Here is a 17,053-nt window from a genome sequence, read left to right as displayed (position 1 = left end):
CTATGTTTTGTCCACATGATATAGGCCTATGTCTAATCATTGTTGCACTGGAACACTCTGAATCATTGTTGCACTTGTTGCATTGTTTCATTCGTCCTCCCTTTCAATCGTCCCGAGCGGTTGTTCTCTCTCCAAACTAACTTTATTCTCAAAATGTTGAGTTTAATGTCGACACGTCGAGATTAAAGTCGACATGATATTTCAACTTCATTCTCGAAATGTTGAGTTTAATGTCGACATGGCGACATTAAAGTCGATACGTCAAGATTAAAGTCGATATTACATTTCAACTTTATTCTCAAAATGTCGAGTTTAATGTTGACATGGTGACTTTAAAGTCGACATGTTGAGTTTAATCTTGTCATGGCAAAAATATTTTTTTCCTTCATGTGTGGCCCTAATACTCCGTCGTACATAAGCCCAAACAAGTGTGTGCAGCATGCCTTTACGTAGCCTACTAACAGCGCATCATCATAAAGATACATTTTAGAGGAAAACAAGTTAACATTATATCATTGATTCCAATGGGAAAGACAGCTAGTAATCACACGTTGACGTTACATCTATTTTTAATTCACAGGACATACAATCATTTTACTAACACAGCAGTTATGAAGAATTATGTTTATGTAACTTACTCATGTCGAAACTACGTACATTACCAACCTAATTCGTTTGCAATACCCCATGTTGAGAACAAATTTAGCATGTACACTTACCATAATATCCCATGCAAAACGGTTAGCTTGCTAGCTAGCTGTGGAACTTCAGTATAACATAGCCAATTATCTCACCTACTGTAGTTGTAGGAAATAGGCTACGTTCATATTACAAGTGATAGAATGAATGTGTGACTTATGTTTAGTTGATGTTATGACATGTAAAGTTAAGCTTGCTGAACTTAGTTATAGTCAGCCACGGGCAGTTTGACTGTGCCTATTGATACATTCGTGACACTCCTGTAAACTAAAGAGCAAACCATAGGAACATGGTCAGATTAATCCCATAAACACACAGATAACTCTTACACCAACCTTATTTTGTGCCTTTTATTTACGTTTGTTTTTAAAGATTTAGTAAGTATAAGCCCTTTTCGCTGCCCACTTCGATGCAGCATAGGTTTCCATTATATCAGTCATCTTTTCCCTAAAAGGGAGCATGTACGTGCAGCACATACAACATTCCATTCCATTAGTCAGTGCCAGAGCCATATAAATAATTTATATGGCTCTGGTCAGTGCTATTGTTTAGTTTCCGGTCTAGCTAAACCCAGTGTGGTGTTGTAGTTGTTCTAACGTTACTAGTTGTTGCAACAGCATGTGAAAAAACTACAAAGTTTGTTTAACCAAAAAGAACGTTAATCTCGCATTAAAAACAATTGACGCCGTTAAAATAGGTTTACGTTAACGCTGTTAATAACGCGTTTAACTGACACAACACTAACAGACTATAAATACATCTGTTTGTCATGATTTACAGTAGTCTACTCAAACTATTTAACCTGTCACCTAGAACTGTCATATGAACTGACAGCAAGAACAGCTCCAAAGTGCTTTTCCCAATGTTACCAATGCACTTAGGCGTTACTCATTTCGGCTTTTGCTTTAGAATTCTGTGCTTGATTTCCACTTTGGTCATCTATAGTGCACATAGTGAGTCAAATTTGTTTATCTTTTGTGCATTGCAACTAAACATGATTCATCATGGGATCACTTGGCTAATGTGTTCATTATGAGGTCTTCTTTTGCAAAATAGTTTCCATAACTGTGTTTCATGCAATTTTATCTCTCTCTTTCTCTCTCTCTCTTTCTCTCTCTCGCTTCTTCTCTATGGCTTAGCTCTTTTAATGTTTTTTTCAGTGGTGGGTCACCTCACACATAAAAGACACCAGCCGCCAGTGACCTTGCCAAAACTGCAAGGTCAACTTCCACATCATTTACTGTAGTCACCTGCACATCTTTGAGAGCAATGTCATCATTAATCTCATGACTTCAAACAAACAGCAGACTTTTGCACATCATACAAATGCTTGTGTACAATTGCATGTTTTTTACATTTTCAATTGCTGATGTCATGTCAGTCAAATGCATTGTAGAGGATCTCTGTTGAATAGTCCTTCCTTCAAAAATAGTTAGGCTAAAGTCAATTTCAATTTCAATTTCAATTAAATTTCACTTATAGAGCGCCAAAACATTACACATGTCTCATGGCGCTTTACAGAATGTTAGACAATCAGAGAAAAGAAAAGAAGGCCCATGGGTAAGAGGGGCGAGGAAAAACTCCCTAGAATTGGAGATACATATAGGAAGAAACCTCGAGCAGATCCACGACTCAAGGGCCTGACCTATCTGCCTAGGGTCAGTTACAGAACAGTAAGGTCTGTATACATGATAAATGCATAAGTTAGTCAGATGTAGAGAATAGAACATGGTGTTTAAAGCCACCTGAGGTGTATGTTACAAGAGGTGGTATGGTTACATATCCGGTATGATAATGCATGAATCCTATTTAGTGTCAGAAAGTTCAAATAGTCCAATGTAGGAAATGGAATTGTCCAGGGGGATTATGAGTTGTCATAGGGCAAGTGGTGGGACGCTAGGCTGTACGGGCCAGGAATCCGGGCAGGGGGGACAGTAATAGGTGGCAGTCGTAGGCATGGGACTTCAGGTGAGATGAGTGAGATAAGGGCCAAACACACGGATGGCTGATGACTGGTGATGGTATACCTCACAAGTGAGGTATAAGGGGGAAGAAAGAGAGATGTAGAGTGGGTTAGTATGACTATAAATCAAAATGGTTAATATCAATAAGTATATCAATGGTACTATGTAGTGTTATACCATAGTGAGAATAGGCAAGAGAGGGAAGAGGAGAGGGGGGGGGGGGGGGGGGGTTGTATGGCATGACACATAAAAAGTCCATGACAGCACTATGCACATCACTATGCACATTCTTAAAAACCCTGAGGTAGGTGAAGTTCCACACTGCACCATATCTAACTGTGGGAGGCACTAAAGAGGTATGTTTTGAATCTAGACTTAAGAATAGGGAGGGTGTCTGCTAATCGAATTGAGGGAAGGAGATTATTCCAGAGGAGGAGTGCACGGTAGCATAAAGCTCTGCCTCCATACTGTAGTTTTTGAGATTTTTGGGATTACAAGAAGTCCAGTATTCTGTGATTGTAGTGGTCTAGGTGGGTTATATGGGACTAGGAGATCTTTAATATATTCAGGTGCCTGGTCATTTATGGCTTTGTTAGAAGTAATATTTTGAAGTCAATGCGACTTTTAACAAGCAGCCAGTGTAGAGATGCTAGGATAGGGGAAATATGTTCATATTTTTTAGTCCTAGTGAGTGTGCGAGCAGCTGCATTTTAAAACTGTAAGCTCTTTAGACAGGTATTATTGCAGCCAGCATATAAAGCATTGCAATAGTCTATCCTTGAGGTGACAAAAACATGGATTAATTTCTCGGCATCTGGTAAGGATAAGGACTTCCTTATCTTTGAAATGTTCCATAAATGGTAAAATGAAGTTTTGGTGATCTGTTTTATGTGATTATTTAGTGAAAGGTCCTGGTCAATTATAACTGTTTTTAACACTTGATAAAGTTAATTGATTGGGTCATTATGTAAAAAAAGTGTTGAGCCATTTTTCATACGTAATCTGTCAAGTATTTGCCATTTCTATACTTTTTTGGAAAGAACTGCTGTACTCAGTATGATTTTTACGTTCAAACAGTACTTTAGAAGTACAAATCCTGACTGATCTCCTACAATCACCCACATGCAGTATGTAACTTTTAACTGTTGAAATTGATATAAGCTACGCCAACCTGCTGCCTTGTACATTTTCATGACAAAAAAATCTAGAGTAAACTACATGCAACATGACTAAGCATTTTAACTATGTTGTTCATAACAGTGGCATGTCGATTAGCATATTGTCTTTTGAGACATAAGCATTTTGAGATAGATGTATCTTATAACTTCACCAGCATTCTGCAAGTATAAGCTGTATATAGAACATGTATTGAAAAATCAACCTTACACCTACACCTGTTACTCTAGCTGTGTACACAAAGGCATAACAGCCATTCTGAAGAGCCTGAGTGAGAGTATTCACTATATCAATGAAAGGTGGTGCTTGCAGGGTTCTTTTCTCTGCCACTGATGCTTTCTTTATACCAGCCTGTCTGTCCAGTCACTCAGTCCTTGCTGCTGCCTCCCCAACACACCAGATAAGAATGCTGCAATGACAGACTGGTAAAACATCAGCAGGAGTTTACTCCAGGTGTTAAATGACCCCAGCCTCCTCAGGAAATAGAGCTGGCTCTGCCCCTTCCTGTAAACCACATCAGTGTTTGCAGACCAGTCCAGTTTATTGGTGCAGTCCCAGACACCTGTAGGCTCCTGTACTCCCCCTCCTGTTCATCCTTGATAGCCTACACACCCAACAATAGGCATGAGTTGTAATTGAAGTCGGAGGTGTAAAGGGTGCATAAGACAGGAAGTGCCCTATGCCTGCACTATTGACGACAGTCTCAGTCCTTCAGCCCAGCAAACAAATTTGATAAATAATGAATTACTGTTCAAATATTGGGAGATTGATTAGAAAAGTTTTCCTTCTTAGATAGAAATAACTAAATGTACCGCATACCGGTACAAAATATGACCGCCGCTCAGTCCTGTACATCAATTGTATATTTGTTAATATGTCAATTTGTCGCCATCTCCTACTCTATTCTCTACTCTTGCAACTTTTGTGTATGCTTGTGTGTGTGTGTGTGTGTGTGTGTGTGTGTGTGTGTGTGTGTGTGTGTGTGTGTGTGTGTGTGTGCATGTGAGTGTGTGCGTGCCTGTGTATGTGCGTGCCTGTGTATGTGTGTGTCTGTGTGTGTGTGTGCATGTCAATTTGTCTCCATCTCCTAGCCCAGTGGTTTTCAAAGTGGGGGCCGGGGCCCCCTGGGGGGCCGCGAGGGGGTGCCAGGGGGGCCTCAGCAATTTGGAAGGAAAAATAAAAGCAACAAATAAATACATTTTAAAAATGTTAAATGAACCTATTACTATGAGGGTTGTTATACAATGCCATTAGAATAATTTGTCGCATATCTGAACATTATATTTTCCATGATAATGACTGGGAATAATAGTAGAGTGATAGCTCTCATATAGCAGAAAGCTCCAAATGCAATTTTTACACACTGTATGCTCAATCGCGAAGTGCTTGTGGCTAAAATAATTATTAGAATTAGCTTAATGTAATTTTACATTTGCCGTAGTATTTTCGATGGGTTTAATAACACATCAAGGGGTCCTTGGCCAGAACCTAGTGGTATTTGGGGGGCCTTGTCGTGGAAAAGTTTGGGAACCCCTGTCCTAGAGCCTGACCGATATGGGATTTTGAAAGCCGATACCGATTTCGATATTTGAGTTATGTGTTATGTGATGTTTGTCACATTGTCACAATCTATATTGTGAGCAGTTTAATGACTCCCTTTAATGCAAGCAAAGCATTTTAGTATTTAGGCCCTACATTTTAGTCAGTTACTTTACTGTACTTTAAGCCTTTGTAGCCTAAACTAGGCTATGCTCTTTCTTACTTGAAACTAGTCTGGTTTCCAGGCTAACTTGAAACACCTTTGTTGAAATGCAAAATTGAAGACTGAAACTAAGGAGTAGTTTAGTAGGTGTTTGTTTGGGAATGAACGTTAGCTCAGATGCTCACATATATTTTGTGTAGACTTTTTGTGGTCTTACTGTATGTGCACACCGCCGGCGACTTGAACTTCAAAGTTACAGGAAGTCATTCATTTTCAATGGAAGCCGGTTTTTCTCAGCTGCAAAAAGCAGCAAATCCGCTGGCGTCGCGTTTTGGGAGTGTTGAGCGACCAGAGTGTCAAGCAGAAAGTTGGTCAACTTCATGGTAATGAGCTATGACGCGGTTCAGCGGCAAACAACCAGCAACATAGAATGCTGTCAGAGCGGCCAAAGCATCAAAAGCTTCCCTGTACTTTTTGACAAGCATCATTGACAGGGTGGCAAGAGCTTCTTTTGCAGCTCAAGTTGTCGGCGGTGTCAATAAATGCATTTTACAAAGCACTGACAGGGCCACCAAGGACTGTGAACGAGTCAACAGCAGAAAAAAAACTGGCAAGCAGCCCGGTGTTTAGGATGTATCATAGACAGTAGCCTGCCCTGCTGTCGCGAACATTAGCGTTGTGGCTAACTGCTCCTGTCAGTATGGTCGGAAAAGAATGGGATGACAGTCAAAAGAGACAATTACACTGCTGTTCATCAATTTGCACAGACTGTCTCAGTCATTGCAAGCGCCTCTGATTGATTAATCACCACTATGTGGATACTGTTTTTAGAATTGATTTAGATTAAGTGTTAGTTAGTATAATTTGTATTTTTGTAATTTGTATTTTAGTATATTTTTATATATTGTATTTAAGTTTAGTTAGTATAATTTGTATTTTAGTATATTTAGCATATTCTTTATCTTCTACTGTCCTTATTGCTTAGTTGTGTTTTTATATTATATACTTTAATTACTCTTTCTGCTGTTAAAGAATGTGTTTGTGTTGTCTGTATGCTGCTGAGACCTTGAATTTCCCCTGGGGATCAATAAAGTATCTATCTATCTATCTATCTAACCGCATTCAGGTTTGACAATACACCAATCAAACTAGCCTCCATTGCTCAACCAACTCTAACGTTAATGTTATTTTACCTGGACATAACATTAAGCTGGTGTAAGATTAACGTTCCTGCAGTAAAAACCAAGCATGTCTGATAAACATTCTCAGGTTTATTTCGGCTTCAAGAAGAAATGGGAATTACATTTCACCTGAAAATCATCCTACCATGAACAGGGATGGATTACTGCACGTGCCTACCAGGCCCAGGGGGCCCTGAAGCTCATTGCATTGAATTATTGTCTCAATAACACAACACAAATTGCGACAATTACTGGGGGGCCCTTAATACATCTGGGCACAGGGGCCCGAAAGTTCATAATCCGTCCATGGACCATGAATACATAAACTACTCTGTTGCTTGTGTGTCTTGCAGCAAGACGCCATCTGGTGGACAAACTACATAACGCCAATACTGGAAATGCATCCTAAATGAAGGATCAATATTCGGTTTTCCTTTACTGAATTTAAAATATTTGCCGCCGATATAGTTTGGAAAATGCCTAATATCAGCCGATAATATCATAAATCGGTCGGGCTCTAATCTCCAACCACATCCTCTTGCAACTTTTGTGTATGCGTGCCTGTGTGTACGTTTGCATGCGTGTGTGTGCGTGTGTGTATGTGTGTGTGTGTGCGTGCGTGCGTGTGCGTGTGCATGTAGTGGTAAATTAAGAGGTGGGTAAACCATGATTTCTGTGTCACTGGTCACGGTGAGGTGGACTGTGCCATGCGGTATTGGATTTTTAAAAAAGGCATTCAGTACATGTTTGATGATGTTGGATATCAGTGGTATTAATGGTTCCTAGAGTGTAGGCCTACATTTTGATTTTTGAATGTTAGAAATTGGTGAATAAACTCTTTCGAAAGGTGGATAAACTCTAAAAGGTGGATAAACTCTATTTCTGAAATTTCAGAGGTGGATCAACTGCGTTTACTTGCGTTTAGCCTCCACTTCATCCACGTGTGTGTGCGTCTGTGTCTGCGTGACCAAACGAAATTTGTGGCAGTCACAGGAAAACTCTTCTAATCAATCTCCCAATCCACTACGCCTACGTGTTTTATTTTTGTCCATATGTGAATGGCTGTAAGATAGGCTATGTTATTTATTTTCTTTCCATACAAATATTAAACTATTATCCTACCTTCTCTCTTCATTTGACTGACGGCCTTTAATTATCTGATCAACATCAAATACATTTTAGGCTATCAGTTGTGAACAGCAATACGTTGTGAATCTAGGGGGCTGCCTGGAGAAGGTAACGATAGGGGCGTGACGCTTCAGTCTGGTGGGTGCTGCGGTCTCGTCGACGGGGAGAATGGTAGACGGAGTGAAGGGGAGGGAGGAGGAACCAGAAGAAAAAAAGTTAAACTAAAAATGGCTTCCTTGTCTTCAGAACAAAACGATATTTGCACTGAGCAGCCGACAGAAGACTCAGAAAAATCTAAAATAAAGGAAGAGAGAGACCCTGACGAGGTTTCAGAGGAACTGCTTCAAAGTTTTCGCAAGTCGGAGCTTAGCTTTTCAAGTGACCAAGTGGCATGTGTGTGCGAGGCACTTCTGCAGGCGGGTAATGTGGATCGCCTGTGGAGATTCCTCTCCACCATCCCTCCTTCGGCTGACCTGCTACGTGGCAATGAAACTTTACTGAAGGCCCAAGCACTAGTCGCTTTCCACCGGGAAGAATTCAAACAATTGTACGCAATACTAGAGAGCCACGATTTCCACCCCAGCAACCATGGGTTCCTGCAGGACCTTTACTTACAGGCACGGTACAAGGAGGCAGAGAGGTCCCGAGGTCGGAGCCTGGGTGCAGTGGACAAGTATCGTCTTAGGAAAAAGTTTCCCTTGCCAAAAACTATTTGGGACGGAGAGGAGACTGTATATTGCTTCAAAGAAAAGTCGCGCAATGCTCTCAAAGAGTGTTACAAGATCAACAGGTATCCCACCCCAGACGAAAAGAAGAATTTAGCTAAAGCCACCGGACTTTCCCTGACCCAAGTTAGTAACTGGTTCAAGAACCGACGACAGAGAGACCGAACACCCTCTGGTACCAACAGCAAAAGGTTGGTGAGATGGTTAGGTAACGATAATGTTTAGTCATGTCCAGCGTTAACCTTTGGGCCTGGCTTCCTGATTTCAGTCTGCATGTGTTGTTAGCATATCGTTCTTTTGAGCTGCATTTTTCCTTTTACAATTCAAAGTCCTCCCAAGAAATAAATGGAAGGCAAATGGCGTTCAAGTGTGCTTACGTTAACGTTAGCACACTGGTGTTACCTTACAGACATTTTAAACGTTAGCTTTCGCTCATTGTACGACTATATCACATTGTAAATCGGTGCACCTTGAAAACGTTCGAAATTAACCTATAAATCAGTTGAACTGAAAGCTGTTACTCGTGTGACAAAGACATTGACTGCAACAGCAGCTAGGTTAGCCAACTTTATTTTCGAAGGTAACGTTAACTCATGTTGGGTTCAAAGTTACATTATGCAACAAAGTTTTGTGTTTAAGTGCATTTCACTGAATTGGATTGTCTACTCTAGGATTAACTCAACTTGCGAAGTTACATTTTTATATTAGGTTAACGTTACATTGTGTCTTCCACTTTGCAAGTACTTGCATTGCTAAGTTAGCCAAATGACAGATTTGGTTTTGATAGCACTTGACAACCACAACGCCATGAAGGTCTCGGAGTGTAACGTAACGATCGAAAGCATGTTGCTTTGTTGTGAAATGTGATCTTAGGTTCCTGCGTGGCTCAAGTTTCCTGAAATCCTGCACCGAAAATGTCTCCTGTGAGACATCACTATTCTCGCGATTGGTAGTCTATTATTATCCTGAACGTGTGCCATTTTGACAGACGAATGTTGACCTGAAGCGAATGGCCTTTTTATGTCCAGGGCCTACTAAACAAACACAAACAACTTTTCACATTTGGCCACTAGGCAAATACTCGCATGTGTTTTCATTTTAGTCTCTGTTGTTAGTTGTAACAGATTGGATTATTTAGAAGAGACCCTATGGAAGAGACCCATGAAGGAATACATTCTATTCGATTCGAATTCATGAATGCGGCATAATTTTGCAAACATTTTCAATAGTGATTTCTGAAATAAGTGCAGTTTGTGGATTCGTGAGAGTATAATCCTGCAATGAATATGAGGATTTAGGCTAAAGCCTCTCAATCTCGTTTCATTATATCCAGTTATTATGGCCAGGTACATTATAAACCATATTAACATGCAAAAGTGTTCTCCACTAAAATAATATTTTGAAGACTAGATCATTTATGCTAAGATATGTGAAAAGAAAGGTGAAAGGGAAAATGACATTGTAGTGCTGGGCGGTATACCGGTTCACACCGTATACCGGTGTATATTTTCGTTATGATATGAATTTTTAATATACCGCCATACGGGTGCATTTGATTAGGCTAGGCTACACAACGTTTGGGACGCTGCGCCGCGCGACAGTGTTTCCGACGGGACTTTTTTCACACGCACGCATGGTGCCACTGCCAGGCATAGTAAGGGTAAACACAAACCACCTTAAGTTTTTCCCCTGAAGTATGACCCTTAAGGCTTAATTTCTCCTTAGCTAAGGGGTTTATTTAAGGGTGTTGCACAGAATACCTTAAATTGTTTCTTTAGTTAAGGAAAAACCATAGACTGTATACAGTCTATGGGAAAAACGTTAAGGGATACTGCAATGAAAGGGATTTACCAGAGAGGGTTAAAGCGGAGCTAGTAATCAAGGATCTTTGGATTTACCGTCACGAAAATTCTATTGAGATTGTTCAACAGCTGTAACTAGCTGGCTAGTAGCCTAGGTCAGTGTTTCTCAAACTTTTTCAGACCAAGGACCACTTAATCAATAAAAAAAAAACCACGGACCACCTAGCTAAAAAAAAGAGTAGACCTGCTTAAATAGTTACTTACACAATAGGCTTACTCACTGAGCACTGAGCCACGTTGCTTATTTTCTGTGCACCTTGCTTGTGTCAGAGGATTCATATGATTTAAACTGGCATAACTTACATAGGCAGCGTTGCAGAACTGTTTGGATTTACATACATGTCGGTTCAATATGGCAAACAACTCATCTATATTATATTTTACCACGTCTGCTCGCGGACTACTTGGGATAGCTTGCGGACTACTTGGGATAGCTTGCGGACCACCAGTGGTCCCCGGACCACACTTTGAGAAACACTGGCCTAGGTGATGTCGTTAGTTAGCAACCCACCGAACACAGTGAAGTTTATTGTTCTTATCATTCATCTCACCTTAAGAATATTCGCTGAAATTATCCAGGTAGCAAGTAAAGCATGTTATAGACATGCACTGAGCAATACTAGCTGGCTAGTTAGAAATTATCCTGACTGTTATCAGTGCACCAAAACGAACTTTTTTGTTAATGTTTTGCCTAGCGAACCGAACCGAAGCTCATGGCAGGCTAACAAGACATCCACATGAAGTTAACATTAGCCTACCACTAACGTCATGTAAACCACACAATAACAATAAGGCATGTTTCTGATAGGCCTATTTGACAGAGTAAGCATATTAGCAGAGAGGTTTTATTTTAAATTGTAGAATTTCCAAAAAAGTATAATTATTGCAAGTTGCACTACTTTTTGTATTGGTTTTATACAAGATGTTTGTGAAATTTGCACAGTAAAAGTTCTGTATTTTGACTGCAATTGTCTTTGCATTCTGATTAGAATCATGAATCATTTGTAAACAGCATCATTTTCTGGGGCCATGCAAAACTGCATTACCACTAGTGTGGAGTTATTCTACATCATGACAGTAAAATAGACCATCCTTAGTCAATGTAGCCTACTGCAGCAATTCCTCTCTCAACCTGTAGAAAATGCTGTGAACATCTGATTATGCATGGGGGGGAAAAGTACCAACATATACCGTGAAACCGTAAGAATTTTGAAAAATACCGTGATATACATTTTTGGTCATACCGCCCAGCACTATGACATTGCAAGTAAAATTCAATATAAATTAAACTAAAATAACACAGATGATACAACAGTTTTGTAAATCGAGGCAGGAATGAGGAACACAACATACAGACACTACGAAATATGCCATTATTTGGTGATGCCTTCAATGCAAATTATATTCTGTTTAAAAGACATAGGCCTACTGGGCAATATCACATGTGTGCAGAGTGACGATGGTCATACCATTGTAATCCTACATACATACACACAACATATAAGGACATCCACTGACCTATGACATAATTATTCAGATGCATGAAAAAAACATTGTCAGTCATTAGAATATTATTAATATTTCTATTAATTTTACATAGAGATTCAGACCCTTTGCTTTGGACAGTATTTCCTCTATATGTTTCTGGTCAGTTTCCACTAACCACTCACCATTCCTCTGTTAACCCACAGTGAATCTGATGGCAACCACAGTACTGAAGATGAAGCCAGTAAGGGAGATTTGGAGGACATCACAGACAAACATATCAATGAGGACTCGATCACGTGTTCCACTGGCCCTCTCATATCCATCTCTGGTACTACCTGCAGCACTGGTGGCCAGCTCATTCTCAACAGTACAGGGGGGTTCCTCACCTCCCCTCATCCTCTGCTTCTCAATGGCAGCTCACTGCTCTCAGGCACGGGGTCAAGTGTCATTATCAACGGGTTGACCTTAAACGACGGGCATGCGGTGACTCTCAGTCCAGTCACTGCCAACCCGCCTTTGCTACTGAATGGAGCACAGGTAATCCCCAAAGGTGTGGGAATCAATGACCTCAGCTTGGAGGTCCCGTCTGTTAGCGAAATGGAAACACAAGCTACTCTCCCGACTGTGGTACTAAACACCCACACCAGCCCAAATGGAACCATCACCCTCCCACTGACAGAGGATGGGAAAGGATCCAGTGGCACAGCCTCTTCTCTGCCTACGCTGGATTTCATCAACTCCATCAGTGTCCCAGAGGGCCTGGTACTAAAGACAGATGATGGGGTGCAAACTATATCACTGACTTCTGTACCCTCGTCCACCACTTCATCCTCCATTTCCCCCACCACCCCTCTGTCTCCTCTATCTGTGAATCAGAGTGGCCGAACCTCAGAGACCTTAAACCCCTCTCTGGCTGTCACCCCGACAGGAGTGGTCATCTCTAACCCAATGGTGCCTTTGACCTCCCAGCAGCATGAGTTTGTGGTGTTTGCCACCGCTGGCTCGCAGCTTAGTCCCTCTAATTCCATCTGCCAGGTGGTCTCGTCTTCCTCCTCCTCCACGCCACAGGTGTTCTCTCTCCCCCAGGTGGTGCCTTCTATCCAGGGCATCCCTGTCTCTCAGCTGATGCAGCACCACTCGGGAGCCCAAGTGTCTTCCTGTCCCCAGCTCGTCCCTGTGTCTTCCCTCACCAGTCAGCTGCCACAGGTTTCTGTCCCTCCTTTACAAGGTCAGATGCTCCACATAGCTCCGCGCCTTGCCCAAGTCCCACAGTGTAGTACGTCCACCACCCTCAGCGATGACAACATTTTGTCTGTTTCCCAGGTGGCCAGTAGTCAGGTGTCCCAGGGCTTGACCCTCCAGCTTAGTGATCAGTCTTCCTCAAACTCTCTCTCTCGTTCTCAGCGGCCTGCGCAACAGGTCATTCCTATTTCCTCCCCGACACAAGTCGTCCCTGTCTCTCAGTCGAAAGAACTAGGCCTTGCCCAGTTAGTCCCCGTATCTCTGCCTCAACTCGTTCCTGTGTCCTCCATCTCTGCAGCCTCCAATGGATCCCTTTCATTTCCCCAAATGGTACAAGCTAGCCCTACCCTTTCTATACCATCAGCTGGAGGTGCCTTCCAGATCATCAGTTCCAACCCCAGTGCAGGTGTTGGGGTCGCTCAGGCACCCCTGCGAGTTAACCAGCTTGGATCCCTCCAGAGTGTTGGTCCCACAGCCAGTGCCTCTCCTGGGGTTCAGATCCTCAATTCGGGGATCATTCAAATCCCCTCCAGCTCACCAGGTAAGATAAACACAGGTCTGTAAGGCTGGTTAAAGTTAGTGATATTCTAAGGTTGATATTGATTCAATTAATTTGAGTAAATGAACAGCTGTTCTTTTCTAATTGTTCTCTCTCTAGGTACTGGTAACTTTGTTCTGACAGGAGGCATGGGGGGTAGTCCCATTCTTAGCCTCCAGCAAGGCAAACTCATTCTTACCATTCCAGCTGGCATCCAGTTCACCAGTGTGCCTGTTAAGTCAATGTCAGAGAACCCTGTCCAAAGCATGGTGACTTCTGACCAGACCCCGGTCATCGTTACTGCAGAGAATCCGCCCGCCACTTCTGCAGCAGTGCCAGCTTCGTCTTCCCTGCAGTGTTCCTCGTTGAGCTACACCAATTCTGCACTGTACTGTAGCCCTGAGCCTGGAACGCCAGCCAACCCGACCCCCGTAGCTTCCCCCGACACGCCAGACTGTTCAAGCACTCGGACGTCCTCCACAGTGCTGCCGTCCCAGCACGCCTTGAGCCCAGAGAGCATGCTGACACTCAGCCCCATATGCGGTTCAGGCTCACAGCTTCCACAGACCACGTGGAGCCCCGCTTCGCTTGCCTCCTCTGCCACCCTCAGTCTGTTTGATGTGCGGGGGAAGGGAGACCTAGCAGAGGATCCCTCTCTGATGGGACTGCCGGCTAGTGATGGTCTGCTACTTGGGACTCCTCCGCCTGGTGGAGACATAGACAAAGAATCCCAGTTGGATGATACAGAAGAAATGGACGGGGATTCTAAAATCCTCACACAACTCCAGTCTGTTCCTGTAGATGATGATTTGGGTTTATAGATCCAGCACTCCTAACAGACTTTTTGTGATGCATATTGGAGGAATATGCATTACAATCTACATTCGTAGAGGGGTTCTCGGTATAGTGTGGAACCTGCTTTTCTCTCTTACTCCCTCAAGTGTGTATGTGTTAAGAGTGAGAGAGAGAGGGAGAGAGAATGAACGAGATTTTGGAGAACATAAAGCTGATATTCATTTTAAAACTTTTTTTTTTTAATAATTTTTTATTAAGGCTTACTTTGCTCACGTCCCAGTTCATATCAATTACTGTGACCATGTAAGCTTTTTTTTTTATTACTGTACTGTCAGGAAAAAGTGGATGTATTATAGATGCTGAATACATCCAGTAGACAATCAACAAATTCCTTAGCAGTTAAATACAGTGCCGGTGAGGCTGTCAAGATTATGATCAGATACTGTCGTAAATGAGGGTAAAAAAAGTTAAAGGGTAACATTTTTGTTTAGTTTCATCCATTCTGACTACACTAAAATGCCATCCAGTCATGCAGTGGTCTGTTACCAAGTAAAACAAAGCAGTTGTGATGAAAGCAAAGTGAGCTGAGACAGACAAATGGTTAATTGCTTTTGTGAAACTGATTAATGTGATACATTTGAGTGGATTCAGTAACTCAAGATGATATAAAATCTCAGTCTAACAGATCAACTGACGCTGAATTGGCTGATAAGCCACCCAAGCAAAGAGTAAGCACTAAGAGTCAATGCAGATATTCAGGAAATTTATGGATGATTACGGTATTGTCAATAATCAGTCACAACTTCCTGGTTGGTTGGTAGATGTATTTTTAGAACATTTTTAAACACTTTAAATGTTTTTTCTATGCAATATCTGGGTTGTCCCAGGGACCTGGATTTCAGTTATGGTGGTGCTATGTGGCATTTTATAGAGGGCTATATCTGAGAGATGACTTTGAGATTGCCAAAGTATGGACAATATATTAGAAATTAGAAATTCAGTGTGGTAGTAGTGATGTGAGTTTGTCTGGTATTCAACATTTGGTCCTAGTATAGACCTCAATGATGGAGAACAAAGCACCTGAGACCTTAACATTGATTGCCTTGCAGTTCATAGGCTACTGCATGCTGCAGTCTCTTCAAATCAGTTTACAGCATTTCATTCACTACTACACAAGGAGAAAGACATCATTTTCTACATTGTTTAAAACATTTAGAAAAAAATGGAACTGTTAAACTATTTCATATACACTACAAAACACATGTGATACACATTCAATGTTAAGTCTTCTCCATTTGTGGTCTCTTGAAACGCAATACAGTGCTTTGCTGTTAAGTCATGGGACTATACTGTCTCAAAAGGATGGTATTTGAATTCCTCACATATACAATTCTAGTCGTATTTACATTTATTAGTTACTCCCATGCTTCTTAATGTGCTCCTTAAATGTTTTTTTTATTGTTCTTTTGTTATATCAACACAAAATATTGACTCAAACTGTCTTGCCAAATCATTTTCTCAGTTGAGAGGTGAACATTGTATGTTGTACAGGACTAGAGTAGTAGCCTGTTCTCACCAGCTCCAAGGAGGACTCCTCCGTTGGGTGTTTTGCACATTTTATTTATGTCATGTTTACACAAATGTGCTACCGTCTGTGGCCTTCTCTATTTTTCTCTTCTGTGTCAAAGACCAGGTGGCTCAACCGAGACACTCCTCTTTATCCCCTGTCTCAGCTGTTTATTGTTATAATTTTGTTTATTTTTCCTGAAATATTTGTTTTGTTTAGCATATGTAGTAGTCATATTTCACTTGTGTTCTCTGTGCAGGAAAAGAATGTACTGAATGGAAGTCTACATAGGAACCATTGTATTTATCCATAACCATGTGGTTCCAGTCAAACTACAGTCTGAGTTTTCATAGTTCAAAAATTATAGGACACCTGTCAGTCATTAGGTATGCTGTAAGTGTATGCTTGTGATAGGATGTGAACCATTTCCTCGCCAAAGTTGTTGTTTCATTGCCTTTTATATTGGAAATGACTCCTTCAAGCATGTTTGTCTAATCATACTCCTTCATTCATTATACTGTATGGAGATTAAGGGAAAGTGTGTGTTTGCGTGTACAATGAAATGCTGTTACAGAATGTAAAAAGTGTACATCTGTTCTTGAATCATGTCTACAATGTTTGTCTTGTTTTATTCATCCCTTCAGTTCTTTTTTTCTGTCCATTTCATGGTTGTTGCTATTGTCACATCTTACACACATGCACATAAACATATACTTCCATCAACCAAAGACACTTATTTGAACGGTTTTAGTAAAGGGATTTTTCCTGTTTTTTCTTCTGAAACATAGCTGTTTTGTACATTTAAAAGGCATTTTATTTTTTATATACAGTTATGTCATTGTAATAAACATTTATAACCATCGCTTAATGGGGGTGATCTTTTACAAAAGCTCAGCATCATGTTGAAATGGTTTACCTATTTCTAGAGCCTTCCAGTAAATCACAACACCTTTGTGTAATCTGACGTGCTGCCTAAATTCCAGTCA

General features: G+C 41.2%; 1 protein-coding gene across 1 annotated transcript; it reads left to right on the top strand.

Annotated features, from left to right (window-relative positions):
* Window positions 1-7,977: 7,977 nt before the first annotated feature.
* six5 (SIX homeobox 5) lies at window positions 7,978-16,929 on the top strand. Its single transcript, XM_042064754.1, has 3 exons — window positions 7,978-8,766; window positions 12,129-13,708; window positions 13,826-16,929. Exons 1-3 carry the CDS (start codon window positions 8,078-8,080, stop codon window positions 14,524-14,526), a joined length of 2,970 nt encoding a protein of 989 aa, XP_041920688.1. The 5' UTR covers window positions 7,978-8,077; the 3' UTR covers window positions 14,527-16,929.
* Window positions 16,930-17,053: the final 124 nt, after the last annotated feature.

Source organism: Alosa sapidissima, chromosome 15, assembly GCF_018492685.1.
Source record: "Alosa sapidissima isolate fAloSap1 chromosome 15, fAloSap1.pri, whole genome shotgun sequence".
NCBI classification, from domain to species: Eukaryota; Metazoa; Chordata; class Actinopteri; order Clupeiformes; family Clupeidae; genus Alosa; species Alosa sapidissima.
The sequence above is the reverse complement of the archived record's forward strand: the minus strand, read 5'-3'. Positions and strand labels throughout refer to the sequence as shown.

Coding starts and splice junctions, on each gene's coding strand:
- six5 (XM_042064754.1), top strand. CDS start 8,078: ATGGCTTCCTTGTCTTCAGAACAAAACGATATTTGCACTGAGCAGCCG. Junction 8,767..12,128: donor TCTGGTACCAACAGCAAAAG/GTTGGTGAGATG, acceptor GTTAACCCACAG/TGAATCTGATGGCAACCACA. Junction 13,709..13,825: donor AATCCCCTCCAGCTCACCAG/GTAAGATAAACA, acceptor TTCTCTCTCTAG/GTACTGGTAACTTTGTTCTG.